The sequence below is a fragment of the Phoca vitulina genome, unplaced genomic scaffold, assembly GCF_004348235.1.
Source record: "Phoca vitulina isolate PV1807 unplaced genomic scaffold, GSC_HSeal_1.0 scaffold67, whole genome shotgun sequence".
Classification (NCBI taxonomy): Eukaryota; Metazoa; Chordata; class Mammalia; order Carnivora; family Phocidae; genus Phoca; species Phoca vitulina.
The window spans coordinates 14,654,181-14,670,338 of NW_022589770.1; the positions used below are offsets into that span (position 1 = coordinate 14,654,181).

General features: G+C 31.4%; 1 protein-coding gene across 1 annotated transcript in view; it reads left to right on the forward strand.

The window, feature by feature from the left end:
• The window catches only part of KIAA2026 (KIAA2026 ortholog), a 164,556-nt gene that overhangs the window by 114,864 nt on the left and 33,534 nt on the right, over positions 1–16,158 (forward strand). The window contains exons 4-5 of the mRNA XM_032392467.1: positions 2,744–2,823; positions 11,420–11,509. Coding sequence (XP_032248358.1) covers positions 2,744–2,823; positions 11,420–11,509 — 170 coding nt within the window. The remainder of the gene's footprint in view (positions 1–2,743; positions 2,824–11,419; positions 11,510–16,158) is intronic.

Genomic DNA, 16,158 nt, shown 5'->3' on the forward strand with positions numbered 1-16,158 from the left:
CTTGGAGGGTTGTTTTGAGATTAACTGAGGTAATTTGTATAAATTATCTTGCTAACTGTCTGATATATAGTAGAGTCTCAATAAATGTTAGTGGTCTTACTACCACTCCTAGGTCATGTGAAACTCTTTGGTAAAATGTGTAAATTATTTAAAGTTGTTGTCAGTGTTTTCTTTATTTAAAAAAAAAAAAGGACTCAGATGGACCCTAAGAATTATAAGCAATTACCTGCTTTCCTTTTCCTATTTCCAGACTGGTGAAATTTCTTTGAAAAGTAAGATTCTTCTCTTTAAGGATCATTTCTCATAACTTTTGTATGAAAAATGCTGTAAATACAAAATGAATAATGTGATTTCTGTTGTCAACAATTCAACCTAGTAAGAATGAGAAACATAAACAGATCATTATAATACTGTATGATAAGTGCTTATACTAATATACATACAAAGTAGAGTGGTCGCACAGAGGACATATGGGCAAGAACTAAGAAAAGGAGTAAGTTAATAAAAGAATTTGAAGAAGGTTAAAGGTAATACTTATTTTAGACCCTTATCATCATGGCTTAGCTAAGGGAAATAATAACAGTTAACATTTATCACTTAACCATGTGCCTAACAGTGGTCTAAGCTCTTTACATGTTTTCATTTCTTTAATTTTCACAAAGAAATTAGGTAATATCATTATCCCTGTTTTATAGATAAAGAAACTGCACAAGGAGATAAAGCAATTTGCAGTTAGTAGGTGATTAAAACTGGTATTCAAACCTAGGTAGTTTAGTTCCAAAACTCAAGCTTAAAACCACTGCAGAATACTACTTCCATTTACTTAATCACATTTAAGTATCCTAATGACATGGTGAAAGGAAATACTCAGTAACCAGTTCAGCTGCTTAATCCATTAAAATAAGAGTGACTTAACTGAAAATTTAGTACCTGAGTTTAGTGCCTATGTGGCAACAGTGTGAAATTTACTGGGAATATCAAGGGTGACCTCTGTTGTGCTTATGAATACCAAATTAAGTGATTTTTAAAAAGCTAATTAGAGCAGTGCTGTGGGTAGGGGGATAAGGAAGGATTTCAAATCTTCAAATTGTTTTGATAGCTTTCCCAGACTTAGGGCCATTAAATCTTTTCCTATGAACTTTAAAAAATGGTAAAGATAGTTTACAGAGGAAAGGCATTCTTCTGTCCAAATTCATGAGACCACTTGAGAGGTACCTATTGTACTCAGTTTAGAAATCAATTACTCTAGCTATATTATAGGTATACCAAGAATTTAATCATTTCTCCCTGAAAATTGGTTAAGTAGACCACCCACTTACCTATTTTTGTAGAAGTTTAGTTGTCATATAGATTCTGTGTAAGCACAGAAACAAATAACAGTGATGAGGAATATGGATATGTTAGGTTATTTTAATTAAAAGTAAATGTCAGATGACAACAGGTTGATACTTATTAGAACAAGACAGTAAAATCCATGTGAACCTCAGCAACGCAAAATTTGCAGTAGTTCAAGCATAGTATACATGCATTTTTATTGAGTCAAAAGTTAGAAATAATCAAATTACAGTTCTGTGATATGGTTAAAAAAGAATACAGGAGAAAATACAATTAATTGGAATTGTGCCTAATGTTGCAATCAAATGACTGTTTGCATGGAAGATCATATCTGTATAGGAAAATATTTAGAAAGGAGCAATAGGGATTATGTTGAGCAGTTACATTGTGTACTCATTTTCCCTTCTGAAAAAATAGTAACTTTTAAGCTGATTTTAGCTTAGTAATGATTGTGAACTAAAATTAACTTTTAAGTGTTTCTGATTAATTTTTTATTCCCTTACATAGATTTTGCAGCTCCAGGAGGACAGGATTTCCATTTTATAATTTTTTGTTGTCCCCATAAATTGTACAGTGCCCTGTATCTCATGTTTGTTGAATAATTAACAACCAGTTTATTAATTGATTTTGCTAAGTGCAAGTGGAAACAAAACATACTTTAAGATGTTCCTTTCTAAAAATAGAGATTGTGTGCATGTGTGTATCTCTTTTGTCATGTTAAATACACAGAATAGATATACTTCAATATGTGATATGAATTGGATTTCTTTAAGAATGTGGATTTTCCTCAGTGTTTTCTGATTGTACAAATGACTAGATGCACTTTTTAAAGGGAGATTTTTACTTTGTTTTAAAACTGGTTATTGAATACTTCAGAGGCAGGCCATTAAGTGAGTGCAGAGCTAAAGGGATAGAAAAACCTTATTTCCTAAGCTGCTGAGAGGATTTTTACATTAGGTTGGCTTTAGACCATAGTCTTCAGAGTATAGTTTTATGCAAGTTCCTGACTATGGAAGTCATTGTTAAAAGGTAAGATTTTTTTTTTCTTATGTAATCTCATTTTAAGTTGTGAATTAGATTTTAACTGAGCAGTAGTAATGTAACTTTTTTTTTTTTTTTTTTTGCCAAATCTTATTATAATAAATTCTGATTCCATGCAACTCATCGCAGATTTTGATAGTTTGGTTCATATGTAAAGAAACCCGCGTTTGTTAATAATGTCTGTTACAGGTAGTTATAGTTTAATGTTTGCTTTTACTGGGGTTTGTTTTGATTCATCATTTTTATTTGACTCACTAGCAGCCATCTGTTAGTTATATTTTAACTTTCAAGGTTCTATGTAATTTGGTTTTTGTTAATGAAGTGCTATAAACAGTATTATGAAGTTTTTCTCTTTTAATCTTGAAAGGAAAAAAATCCATATCTAAAAAAGCAATCACAAAGAAGAGGAAAACTGTCACAAAGTCACCTACTGTACCAGAATTCCAGGTAAATGTTTCAATTTTGTCTCAACATTTTTTAGTTTATTTTAGTGTTTATATTGTTCCTAAAGAGATTGGCTAAATTCCACTGTAACACACATACTTTCAATGAAATGTTTCCATCTGTGACTTTTTTCCCTTCAAGTGCAAGGCATAGCTAAGATTGAATCTAATGTTTCAAAATTTTTTACCTTTGTTTTTGTCTTTTGATAGCCAAAAATCTGTTTTTTTATATGCTATACTGCTTTGTAGAAGTAGTTTAATAGAATATATATTATATATTAGTAAATATAATACATTTATATAACATATGAAAGTAAATGTGTACATGAAAGTCTTCCAAGAACAAATCATAATTTGTAAATAATTTGTAAATAAGCAATTTATTTTCATTTATTTGGGCACTGTAGAAATGGTAGACTTAACTTAAAACACAAATCTTTTAACTCTTAGCCATATATGAACTTCAGAGAGAGTATTAAGTAACATTTAATTGAATGGTCTTTAAACATTTCTGCAAAAAGAAAAAAGTATACTTACTGCCATATTATGTGAAGAGCGTTTCATTTGTAGCTGGTACTAGAATAAGCAGAGAATCTCACTTTAAATAATACTTTTATTTTCTATTTTATAAAACATATGTTTTCTTCAAATGACCCTTTTATAAAAATTTCTTTGTATTACTGTGTCCAATCCAGTTTCAAAAGTTTTATAATCTAATACTTAATTTCCAAAAAACAAGTGATGTTAAAATGAATTTTTGTCAGTCTCAAGTCAAGAAAATAAAAAGAGTAATAACTATGAAAATATTGATAATGTATAATGTGAGTTTAATATATATATTCAAAAATGTAGACACATCTATTTTTCAGTAAAAATCTTATTTTTGGAAGTGTTTTTATCGAAGTTACTAATTGGTAAATTTAATATTTTTAAATGAGCCATGAAAGAAAATAGACATATTTTCTTTTAGTATTTTAGGATAGAATATTTTTAATGACATTCTTAGAATGAATTACAAACACTTTTACAAAATCATTTTATATAATATAACCTTGGTTACAGGATATTTAGTGGAAAATGTGTGTTTACTGTTTTACTTGGAGGACTTTCTAATCATTGCTTATACCTCTTATTCGGTACTTTAGTAGTATATTGTCATTCTGTCACTGATATCAAAGCCTTTGCTATTTTTCCCATTCACTTTCCCCGTCAAATCCCTTAAAATTCCCGGGAATGTAAATCTCAGAACAGATCTGGCCGGCTGTTGATATTTGTCTCCATTCCTATTTTAGTAGATGAACTTTCATATGTAATAAGTGGCATAGACAGCATAGACAGTGTTTTTAAAATGGCAAATGGTATTCGTTAGTGAGGCATGAAATTAATCTAGTGGATTACATGACCAGCATTCCTTTTTTAAGCTAACAGTTAAAATAGAAAAGAAATTATGAGTGTGTCAGATATAGTAAGGATAATATCGTCTCATGAAACAGGTTTTGATCTTTTGTTTATTGTACTGGCATGCAGTGTAAATACATTTTTGACATGGGTCATGAGCAAAAAAGTTAGAAAGGCACAGTACTAAGTGATGCTTTATCAGTTACAGACCATTTGCTTACCACTCTCAGAAACTTAAGGTGAAAGTATGAATTTAGCCAAATTGAACTGTTTAAAATAAATAAAATCCCCTTCCTAGTTCTTAAGGTGTCCTAGAATGTGTGTGTGTGTGTGTGGCTAGGATGGGGAATAGGCTTATGAGAACTGTGATTCTTATGCCTAGTTTATAACATGAATAACATGATATTACTCATAAAGAAAATTGACAGCTGTCTCCCAGGAAATAGGTCATTTGCTTCAAATAAACAAAGAACAGCAGATAAGACAGTATTAGTCACTAGTAAACTTTGTTGTTACAGACAAAACCTATAGTTTCACCTTTCAAAATAACTTTATATATAGTTTGTTTCTTTCATTATTTGGAAGTTCCCCACATGTAAGAAACTGACTATTATATAATAAAGAAGCAAGGTTTATTTCCTTCCCAAAAGCTCTAGCAATATGTCATTTAGCACCTCAGATTCTGCAAATTATTCCTTTTTTTTTTTTTTTTTTAAGAGAGGGAGAGAGAGAGGCGGGGGAGGAGCAGAGGGAGAGGGAGAGAGAGTCTCCATGCCCAGCTTGGAACCTGATGTGGGGCTCGATCTCACAACCCTGAGATCATGACCTGAGCTGAAACCAAGAGTCGGACACTTAACCGACTGAGCCACCCAAGCACCCCTGCAAATTATTCATTTTATCCAAGTTCTTTAAATATCACATTTCTAGTATTAGAAATAAAAATACTTTATAGAAAAGTTTAGCTGGAAGATTTTCTTCATAGTATTTATTCTAAAATATCTTATTGCTGAAAATAATGAAGCTGTTGGTGGATAGATATTAGATCCCTTTTGCAAAACCTGACTTATTTGCCAAAGGACTAGTCCATCTTTAAATTGACTTAAACATGTGAAGAGGGAAATGTGTTGAAGGATTAAATTGTGAAGTTTATTTTTTGTTAAGTCCCAATGAATAAAAAAAGGGAATCCTGTTTTGACCTCGACTACTTTTTAATGTGGCAATGTTTTTGTTGGCTTTTTTCTTTTTAAATTTTTTTAAAGATTTTATTTATTTGACAGAGAGAGAGAGACAGCAAGAGCAGGAACACAAGCAGGGGGAGTGGGAGAGGGAGAAGCAGGCTTCCTGGCAAGCAAGGAGCGCAATGCGGGCCTTCATCTCAGGACCCTGGGATCATGACCTGAGCCGAAGGCAGACGCTTAATGACTGAGCCACCCAGGCACCCCCGACTTTTTTTTAAAGCTAGAAATTAACCTTGTCTGCCTATTGGCTTCAGGAGGAATCCGTGTTTACTTACATGTACACCTAATATCTATACCTCAGTTTAGAAAATAATTATCCCACCTTTATTTAAGGTATACACTATAGATATTCAAATGGTGGATTGGATTTATTTTTGTATGTGTATTGTAAAGGGAATAACCATATCTGTGCCACTTGTTGCAAGAGTTATGTCAGTGGTTCTCAAACTTTAGGTAGTATAAAAATAATGTGATGCCTTTATTAAAAATGAAAATTCCTGGGTTTTATTTTCCAAGATTTCATCCTTGATTCAGTGGGTCTAGGTGGGTACCAGTAATGTGCATAGTGGTTAAGCATATGGATTCTGGGACCAACCTACATTGGTTCTAGTGCCAGCTTTACCACTAAAGCCCTTTGTGCCTCCAGTTCCTCCTCTGTATAGTCGGGTAATAATAGTACCTACTTCATAGGGTGTTGTAAGGATTAAATGATAGAGCTTACTATTTTATTTATTCTTATTTATTTTTTTCAAATAAGCAGGCCAGATGCTTCAGACATAAGTAGTGTTATGAGTAGGAAAATCAATTAAGAACTGGCTTAAAAGCATCTATTATTGACCTTAACCACTTTTTTCAGCTACTTAAGACCTTGAAATAATCTTGGATTTGGTCATATTTCATAAATCATGAAATGTCATGATTAAGCCTACAATAATTTGAAAAGTGAAAAACCAAGTAATATTTGCATCATTATATTAATCAGAGGGAAAACTTATGCTTAGCCCTAGTGTAGTGTTATGATGGTTATATAGTTGGCATATAGGGGAACTTAGATTTTTTTTATTTAGCAATAGGTGCAAAAAATTAGGAAATATTTTTATTTTTAGTATTTAGCATGTTGGTGATTTAAGCTTGTATATCATATTTAACAATTACTTACGACTTTGTTAAATTGACATTATTTTTTACCAGTTTTGTAATATAAGAAAGACTGTTAGATTGAAAAATAAATATCATTTTTCTTAATAAACTTAATTTTTGCCAGAACACCTTTTTTTAAAATTTAATATTTGAAAGAGAAATCTAGTATTTTGTGAATTGTCATTTTGTACACAATTGTAACAAAGTCTTAGAAAGTATTTTTAAAACTTAGTGTGTTTCAGTAAGTAAAGTCTCAGTAAGATCAGTTTTTAAAATAATGTAAGAGCCTTGGGGCGCCTGGGTGGCTCAGTCAGTTAAGCGGCTGCCTTCAGCTTGGGTCATGGTCCCAGGGTCCTGGGATCGAGCCCCGCATCAGGCTCCCTGCTCAGCCGGAACCCTGCTTCTCCCTCTCCCACTCCCCCTGCTTGTGTTCCCTCTCTTGCTGTGTCTCTCTCTGTCAAATAAATAAATAAAATATTTTTAAAAAATAAAATAAAATAATGTAAGAGCCTTAGTTACCATGACTTTGCTTTTCATTGGTAACCAAGATCTTTGAATGTAATGCATTCTTGCTACTGTTGCATACCTGTGACTTATTCTAAAGGCTGCTTTGCAGAGGAAATCCAGAATCCAGCTGCTAAGACTTACATAGTAGTATTGTTTTCAAACATAAGCATAAACTCACAGATCCTTAACATACCTCTGAAAAAACTGTATTTCTCCATTTAACCAGTGGAGAAACTAAAGAATATGAAATAAAGTAACAAATTGAGACCCTCAGTGTAACAAATTGAGTCCAAAATTAAAGTTGGAGTTCAACTGCTTCACTGTGTTAAGGACCTTTTGATTATATTATTTTGAATTGCTACCTCTTAATGTAAATATTTTCAGCTTCAGCTTTTTCATTTCTAACAGTATGGGTTTTACTTCCCTCTTAAAATTCTTTCAATTTTTAAATGTTGTGCATTGAGAGAAACATATCTCGTTAATAAATATATATATCTTGTTAATCAGACTTATTTTTCACATCACACAATGATACCCTATTTGCAGGTTTTGAAGCAGTCATTGTCCTTGGTATGGTGATTATAAGAAATGAGAAGGAATTTCCTGTCCTCATAGTTTTAAGATGTTAATATAATTTTAGTTTAAATGCAATATGAAATTTGAATTTATGCCATGAATTTAATATTCTGCTTACAATTTTTATAATAAAGTATAGGTTTGTTGTATTAGCATGGTGATGAATGAGAGATCCAGTTTGTTTGGAGCGATTCATTTTAACTTCTGCATTGTTTTCCCTTTGCTTTTTAATGTAATTTACTATATTGCTTTAGTTTTGTATGCTACCTTATGTCCTTTTTGGAACAAATAAAGTAATTGTTTCTCAAATCTATTGAGTATAAACCCAAAGGGCACAATTTGTAGTGTGAAGTAATGATAAAGTAAGGAATGATTCATTTTGCAGTTTTTCTGAGATGTGGTCATGGAATTCTTTTGATCTCAACACGACCTTCCCTCTCCCTCTATATATACACATTCCTGCTTCATGAGTTGAAGAGAGGGCCTTTTAATATTTACCATTGAATAGAAATGAAAGTTTAGGTATAAAATAAATCCTAAAACTATAATACATGTTCTATTGTTATTAGATTTTTTGTTTTGTTTAGAAAGACCCCTTAAAGAATATGATATATCAGGAGGTGGATGAGTCCTATGTTCTCTGGTCTCCTCTACCAGTGTGTCATCTTAGGTTACTTTACCTCTGTTAGTTTTAATTAGTTTGTATATGAATTGGAGAGATACCTTTTTAGTCCAAAAATTACATATTTTTAGTACTTCTCGGCTTTAAGATTTATGATTTTGTGGCGCTGTCATGGGTTGCCTCAAGTGAAATGTTAACTTGAGGGAGAGAGTGAAGCCTTCAAGAGGTTTTCCTGGGGGATAAAACTCTTTGTAATTTCTGCAATATGACTGAAAACCTCTCATGAGTGTTAGCAGTGTGATCTAACTGTAATCCGACCTGCTGTGTAGCTTTCCTTTTTCACCCCTGTAGGCCCTGAGCCTCAGATATGTTTTTCAAATTCAAGCTAATGAGAAGGAGGTTTTAATAAGTTGTTTTGCTTTGTTAAAAAAAATGCTTCTGTTCTCCTTATGTAGATGAACTTTATTATAGGATTGATTCTGTTTTTAAAGGATTTGAAGTTGAGTCGAGTTTAAAGGCCACACATATGCCTTACTATGTAAAAGAGAAGGAATAGAGGGTATATTGGCATGAATCAGATTGTTTTCTCTTTCAATATTAGTAACACAATTAGAATTATGTTCTTATACAAGAATTTTCTCAGAGCTTAACTTGGCTCTATATTTTGATTATCTGTATTAGGTATATCTATTTGTAGAGAGTATAGAAAGAGATTGTAAATTGTTATGTAGCTATTCATTTTAAGAGAAATTCAAAGTAAATATTGCTAAAAATATCTCACCCTCAAATTCAACAAAATTTACGTCTAAGAGTCATGTCATTTAAGGAATACTTATCATTGTGCATTTAATTCAGCATTTTATCCCCTATTTGGAAATTAGTCTTTTTGAATCTTCATCTTCCTTAGCTACATAGTACCAGAATGTTTCGGAGCCATGTAGATTTGGAATTCATAATCATTTAGTACCTTACTGTTTAAAAGTATGATCTGCAGCCCATACCTGGGAACTTGTTAGAAATACAGAATCTCAGGTCCCACCTCAGACCTACTAAATCAAAAACTCCATTTTAACAAGATTCCCAGGTGATTCTTATGCACATTAAAGTTTGAGAAGCACTGATTTACTTACTAGCTAGGTAAGCCACATCAAAGTACTGTTTTATATAGCTCTTAAGTTGTGGAAATAATTGAGTTTGACTTCAGAACTGTGTTACCTCTTCCTTTAAATAGAATATAAATATTTATTGATCCCATGAATTGAAAGATTTTAAGTGTCTTAGAGTGTGTCTAGCTAGTTGCAGTATGTTTTCATTGTTACTGTAAGTTTCTACAAACTATATATGCAAAATGTACCCTTATTCCTTGTATAATGAGACATCTAAGATGCAAGTGAAAATTCCTCTGAGCTTTGCCATATGTGCAAATGAGAAATCTATGCTGTGATATTTAGTGCACCAAGTTCAGTGAAAAGGCATGTAAACATCTGCAAGTTCTGGGGCAAATTTGACACAGTGGTCAAAATAGCAGATTATACAATGGAAGTTTAGTTCCCACTGAGTACTTACTAAAAATCTGATATGGGGCCAGTAAGATAGAAGTTGAAGAGATTACCAAGTTCTAGAGGCACTCACATAGTTGTCCAGTCCACTGCCTATCAGCATTTCTTCCATAACTCTAGATTTGGCAAATGGGAATGTGTAGTTTATAATAAATATCAGCAGCACTGTCCTACTACATCATTATGTACTATTTTCTACTCTGGAATTATTTAATTTGGGTTACTTAAATGCATATTTTCTCTGCATTGTCAGTTCTTTGAGTTTGAAGTTATGTAGACATTTCTAATAATAATTGTTAATACTAATTATAATATCTGTGATCATTTTTTCTTAGCCTATTAGATTGAACCATATCGCCATTTATGTAGATCAAAGGCATAGCAGTGATTTCATATAGTATAACTTAATAAAGGAAATTTAAAGGGGTCCTACTTTCCCATTTCTGTCACAGTAGTCACTAGGAATGATCTTGTTGTAACCCCCTTTTCTTTTGTTGTTTTTGTTTTCTTTTACATGAAATACGCCTTTTAGGAAAACAATACCCTTACACAAAGATTAATGAGTGTAACAAACATGGGTTGATAAAATCTTATGGTGAATTAATAGCTTTATAAATGTATTTTTTTAAAAAATTATCACAGTATAAACATTACAGGACTTTCATTAATCTAAAACTTCCTCTTTATGTGCTTGTAGTTTTGTTTTAGAAACCTATTTCTTTTTCATTATAGATTTTTTAAAATATGAGCTTAAATTATTTTAGGAAAAAAGTTCAACATATTGGGAAAAACTATAATTTTATAAGAACTAAAATGTAGTTATTAATATTTTTGTTGTTGCTGACACTTCACTGTTTAAAGCTTTAGTAGTTAAGACAAACTAGTTTGATTATTCATAACTAAAACCCAATTATTTTGGCCATTTGCCAACATTACCAAAGTGAAGTAAAATGAACTGCATAATTATGAAAAGAAATAGATGCTATCTGTGAAGATGGTTTTATTAAAGACTACTAAGATCATATTAAGAATGTGTACTTAATTTCATTTATTCTTTGACTATATTACAGACAGTGGAAATCCTTCTTTCTTAGCAATATAATTAGTTTAATCATATAGTTAGCAAACCAAATCAAAGGTATAATGACAGTTCTCCAGGGATGCATTTATTCACCAACTAGGAGACTGCCTGATGAAGCATTTCTTAAAGGTGATTTAGTAACCTGTGAAATCTAGGGTGAGTTTCCAGATCTTTGTCATTCTGGGCTGAAAGTTAATAATGTTAAGAAAGTACCTGGATTATAAAGCAAGCTGAGAACAGGGAGTTGTGGTATGAAACCACCAATGTTGAAATTTCAGCTATTTTTATCCTAAGCCTGAAGTTCATACATTATAAAAATAGTCTCTTTTAAAATATAAATTTGTGGGGCTTTCTTTGCTTTTTGCTCTTACAAATACAAATAATTGTGAATTTAGTGTATGTTAAAACAACTTCTGTTACCACATTTTGGGTGTTTTATATTATGTGTTATCAAGCTGTGTTTTTGTGTTTTATTTTAGCTTATTTGCACTAATCTTGATGAACTCAGGGAATTAATCACAAAAATCGAGAATGAACTCAAAGATCTGGAAAACAGTAGAAAAAAATCGGTAGGTGTTGATCCAAAAGTTCTATCTATTATTGTCAGCATTAAAATTTATTCCTGCTTTTTTCTAAACCTTTTTTTTTTTTAAATCTTGTTCTCCTGGAATACATAAAAATTTGCAATGAAAAATAGAAACATTGTTCCTTTTATTTCTCCTGTGTGGTCTAGTTTTCATTTTTCATAGACAAAAATGCTACCAAGGCAAGTAAATTAATTTTGTTTGCCTGGTTTATATCGGGTATAGTTTTAGGTATTTCCCAATATACTGGTTGGTTGTTTTCTGACTGGTAGTTTTTTGGGTAATGCTTACCTTGCAGATATTCTTAATTAATAATTATATGCTTTTAATGGAAGTTTATTGCTTAGTAAAATAAAAATTTTAATTAACTGTGACATAAATAACAGATATAAATTGTTTAGTCCTGCCCCAGATGTTTTTGATACATGCTTAAGAGTATGTCTTTTTAAAACACCTTTATCAGCTGAAGGTCTTTTTTAAACGTTCACTATATATTCTAAATTCACAATTCTACCTTCATTTTTTATTCTTGAGAGAATAAAGGTATTACATTTATTCACTCAACACTTATTAAAACGCTCAGTTATGTTATTTATTAAATCAGTAATACTTGTTTAACTGACATTAAGTGATATTACAGATTCAAAACACAATTGTACACCAGTAAATAAATGGGGAAGACTTTAAGCACTGAAGAAAATCAATCATTATTTTTAAAATCCCCTTGTTTTATGCCTTAGGAATGCCGTGAAGCCACTCAGTTTTAGGTCTTTGCTCAGAACCTATTAATCTAGAATTACATATAAAATAAGGATAGTGATACAGCAAGCCTCATATCAGCCGATTTGTAGTAGTCATTTTATATATATGCTGTCTAGAAAAGACATATTGGTAGCACTCTGAAGGGAAGAGACTTAAGTGCCATAAAAGTACAACCTTCTGAGGTTATTTAATATAGGCGTAAAACAACCTTAAGCATTTCAGAAATTTCATGTGATATCTTGAAAATATCGATATAATCTAAGAGATAGAATAATGTTCATAGTGATAACCATTAATAAGAAAACATATTGAACTATACAATCCGAGAATGTAGAAAACTGTATATTTTTAGATATATTTCCATTAAAAATGGTTTAGACCCTTATTAGATTCTTATATACTCATATGTACATATATGTGTGTGTGTGTATGTGTACACTTGTGTTTGTGTGTGTGTGTGTACACATACGCACTTTGGTATATGGGCAGTTACTTGATGTGGAACACCAGGTGTTGTTTTAAAATTTACCTCTGTGATGTATTTCTCAAAAAACATTTATATTAGAATATTTTCTCCTCAACAAAGCTATTTTTAATATATTTGATGTTATCGGTCTCCCTGCTTGGTGGGGAGCCTGCTTCTGACCCTTCCCCCTCTCATGCTCTCTCTCTCTCTCACTCTCTCTCAAATAAATAAAATAAAATCTTTAAAGTATATATATATATATATTTGATGTTATATGCTCATAAAGGACTGATTCTGTCCTTTAATAGGAAGGATAGTCTTTTAATCAGGGCATTATTTATAATTTTTGCAGAAGCTGTTTATTTTTAATGAGTTGTCTCTTCTTCATGAGTCTAAATAGAATTTTGTTAAGTAAATTTGCTAATTGTTTTTTATGCTGCAGTTAAACATAACGTATGCATCTTAACTTGTTCCCATATTATAAATTAGGGTTTTATTTGTTTCTAATGGATAGTTTTATGCATAATGTACTCAATAGCATGCATTGTAAAAGAAAAAGACTTCTTCAAGGATCCTAGAGTTTTTCTGTAAAGCCTTCCACCTCACTTCCGTTAATGATACAAGGTATATGCATATTGCCTTCCTTTACAGAAACGAGTAGAAAGGTAAAAGAAAACATAGATTACAAATACTTGACACTGTAGTCTTTGAAGGCATGTTTATAAGAAAATTTTCGGTTACATACAGAGTTTAATTGATTAAATTTTGTGACTATAAATTTTTAACTTGTCCATGACTCCTAGAATTTGCATATTAGTTTTTTCTTTTTAAGATTTTATTTATTTATTTGAGAGAGAGAGCTCGAGTGAGTGGAGAAGCAGAGGGAGAGGAACAAGCAGACTCTGTGCCGAGTGTAGAGCCCAACACAGGGTTTGATCCCAGGATGCTGAGATCATGACCTGAGCCGAAACCAGGAGTTGGACACTCAGCTGACTGAGCCACCCAGGAGCCCCGCATATTAGTTTTAAAATACTTTCTGCTCTTCAAGAAATAGAAATTCTTGGGACTGTACTTAGTAGGGATAATCTTAATGGGATTACTAACATACAAGCTATTTCCCTTTAAACTGCCTAAAAGGTTTTTTCATGAACAGCTTATAATGGCCACAAGCATAATGGTAGCAATAGACAGTAAATGTTTACATTTTAGTATCATTCCTTATTTTTCTACAGAAGCTAATACTGATTATGATAGATGTTAGTTGTAGAAATTAACTTTATTGGATGTTTATAGTAATATTAAATACTAGTTTATTTGTCTGCAATCATTTGGGAATAAGGTGTTTCACTTAACTGAATTTTCTAGATAACTGAAACCTGACTTTAAGAGTAAATTTCTTTTTCTTTTTTTAAATTTCTTATTTAATCATTTAATGACAAACTTCTGTGCCTCCTTTTACTATATTGAACAAAATTTTAACCCTTTTTTTGATGACCCAAGGATCATTATGAACGTCCATAATTATACCAATATCCTAAAAATGTATTGATATCAGTAACTCTAATTAAACATTTACCAAAAGACCTTTATGCTATATATTTTGAAGGTGTGTGTTTGTATCTTTGCTTTTGTTCTCTCTCCTCATTGTCAACCTATTGTTTTTTGTGTTTGTCCATGTACTTGCCCTAGCTTATATACTGTGAATTACAAAACAAGTAACAATATTTATAAGAATTAGACTCACAGTAAGGACCTGAGAGACTCTCTTAATAATTAAATGCATGAACTTGGTGATAGTGATAGCCATTTTGACTGATTCATTGCCTGTGGGCTTCCTTCACTATTGCCAGACAAATAGAGTATTAATTTTGGTCTTCAGAAGAAGCTATCACTGTCAAAACTAAAATAGTATTTAGAGTCAAAGCAATTCTGTTGCTCGTCATCAACTTTTATATGTATAATAATGGCTCCAATAACAAAGAGGATGTATTCCATATAGACATTTGGTTGTCATGAATGCCATTGCTAAAGACAGAAATATTTATGTGATAGAGGATTTAACATGAATTCGTACAAGCACCTCACTTCTTCAGAAGATTTCTCTGCAGGGCCTTTCTAGATAGCTTTTCCTACCAAAGCAACAAGGAAGAATTATCCCACTTCTTCACCCCATGTCAACATGTCATTTTAAAAGCTTTCCTAACCTCTTAGAGGTTTTGCCATTGAGCTACTCATTGTATTAGAAGATTTACGGTCTTTTAAAATCTAGATTGTTTACTTATTCTTGCAAGGAAACTAATTCCATTTATAGTTAATAATGTAAGGAGAGAAAAATGCTTTAGTTTTCTTGAGTTTGTTTTAGCACACTTGGTACCATTACTTCATGTAGGGATTTATTCAAAAAAGGCTCAACATCCTTTAGATCCTGCAGTGTTATACCTAATTATCTACCTGAGATTTGTTTAAAGTGAGACATCTGCTTGAGATAAATAGAAGTATATAGTTTGGCAGTTTTTAAATTTTGTCTTTCTCATTATCATTCAGACCATAGGATTCTTGAGTAAGCTAAAGGAGAAATCACAATAACATTTTTATTTTTGTGGTTTTAGTGAAGAGATAAAATTTGCATTTTGCCTAATTATTTGAAAAATATCTTTTTAAATTGAGGAAATGTATTAGTTTTCCAGAAAGATAGAACTAAGATACTGATAAATTTGCCTGATCCTATTGTATTTGAAATTTATTAGACATTATTACTCTCTAAATAATTAAAATTGGAAAATTTTGCCAGGCTTATAACGGAAGTGTTGTATTTCTGAGTTTTTCATGTGACCCTTTTTTTTTCTCATATCTGCCTAATTTCCTTGTGTTTTATGTCCTAATTTAGATTTTCAAAGAGATTTTAACCTATTTTTCTTTAATAAGGAAAGATCCATATAGAAATTGGGTATAAGGAAAAGTGTGAACAATTTGGCAAAAAAAAAAAAATATATTATTTATAAGAAAAGAAACTTTGCCTAGATGATATAATGATAAATGATAGTCTTATCAATCTAGAGAAACTAAAATTTAAAATATAAGACCTTTTTTTTTTTCTTTTCTAATATATCTTTTGGCAGTTAAATAACTCAACACTTAGGATAAATATCATAGTCAATATGTAAAAAAAGTTATAAAACTGCCTTACTCTTTGATCTTGTAATCCTGTTTGGAATTTAATTTTTATTTTCCTCATTTCATGCCCCCTTCCCCCCAAAAAAAGCAATTTACACAGTGGTGTGTTCAGCACACTACCTCTAATAGTGGAAATTTGGAAAAAACCTGTATGTCCAACAGTGGGGAGATTACTAACCAAACATTATTAACATAGTGGTATACCATGTAACTAGTAAAATAAAATATTTGT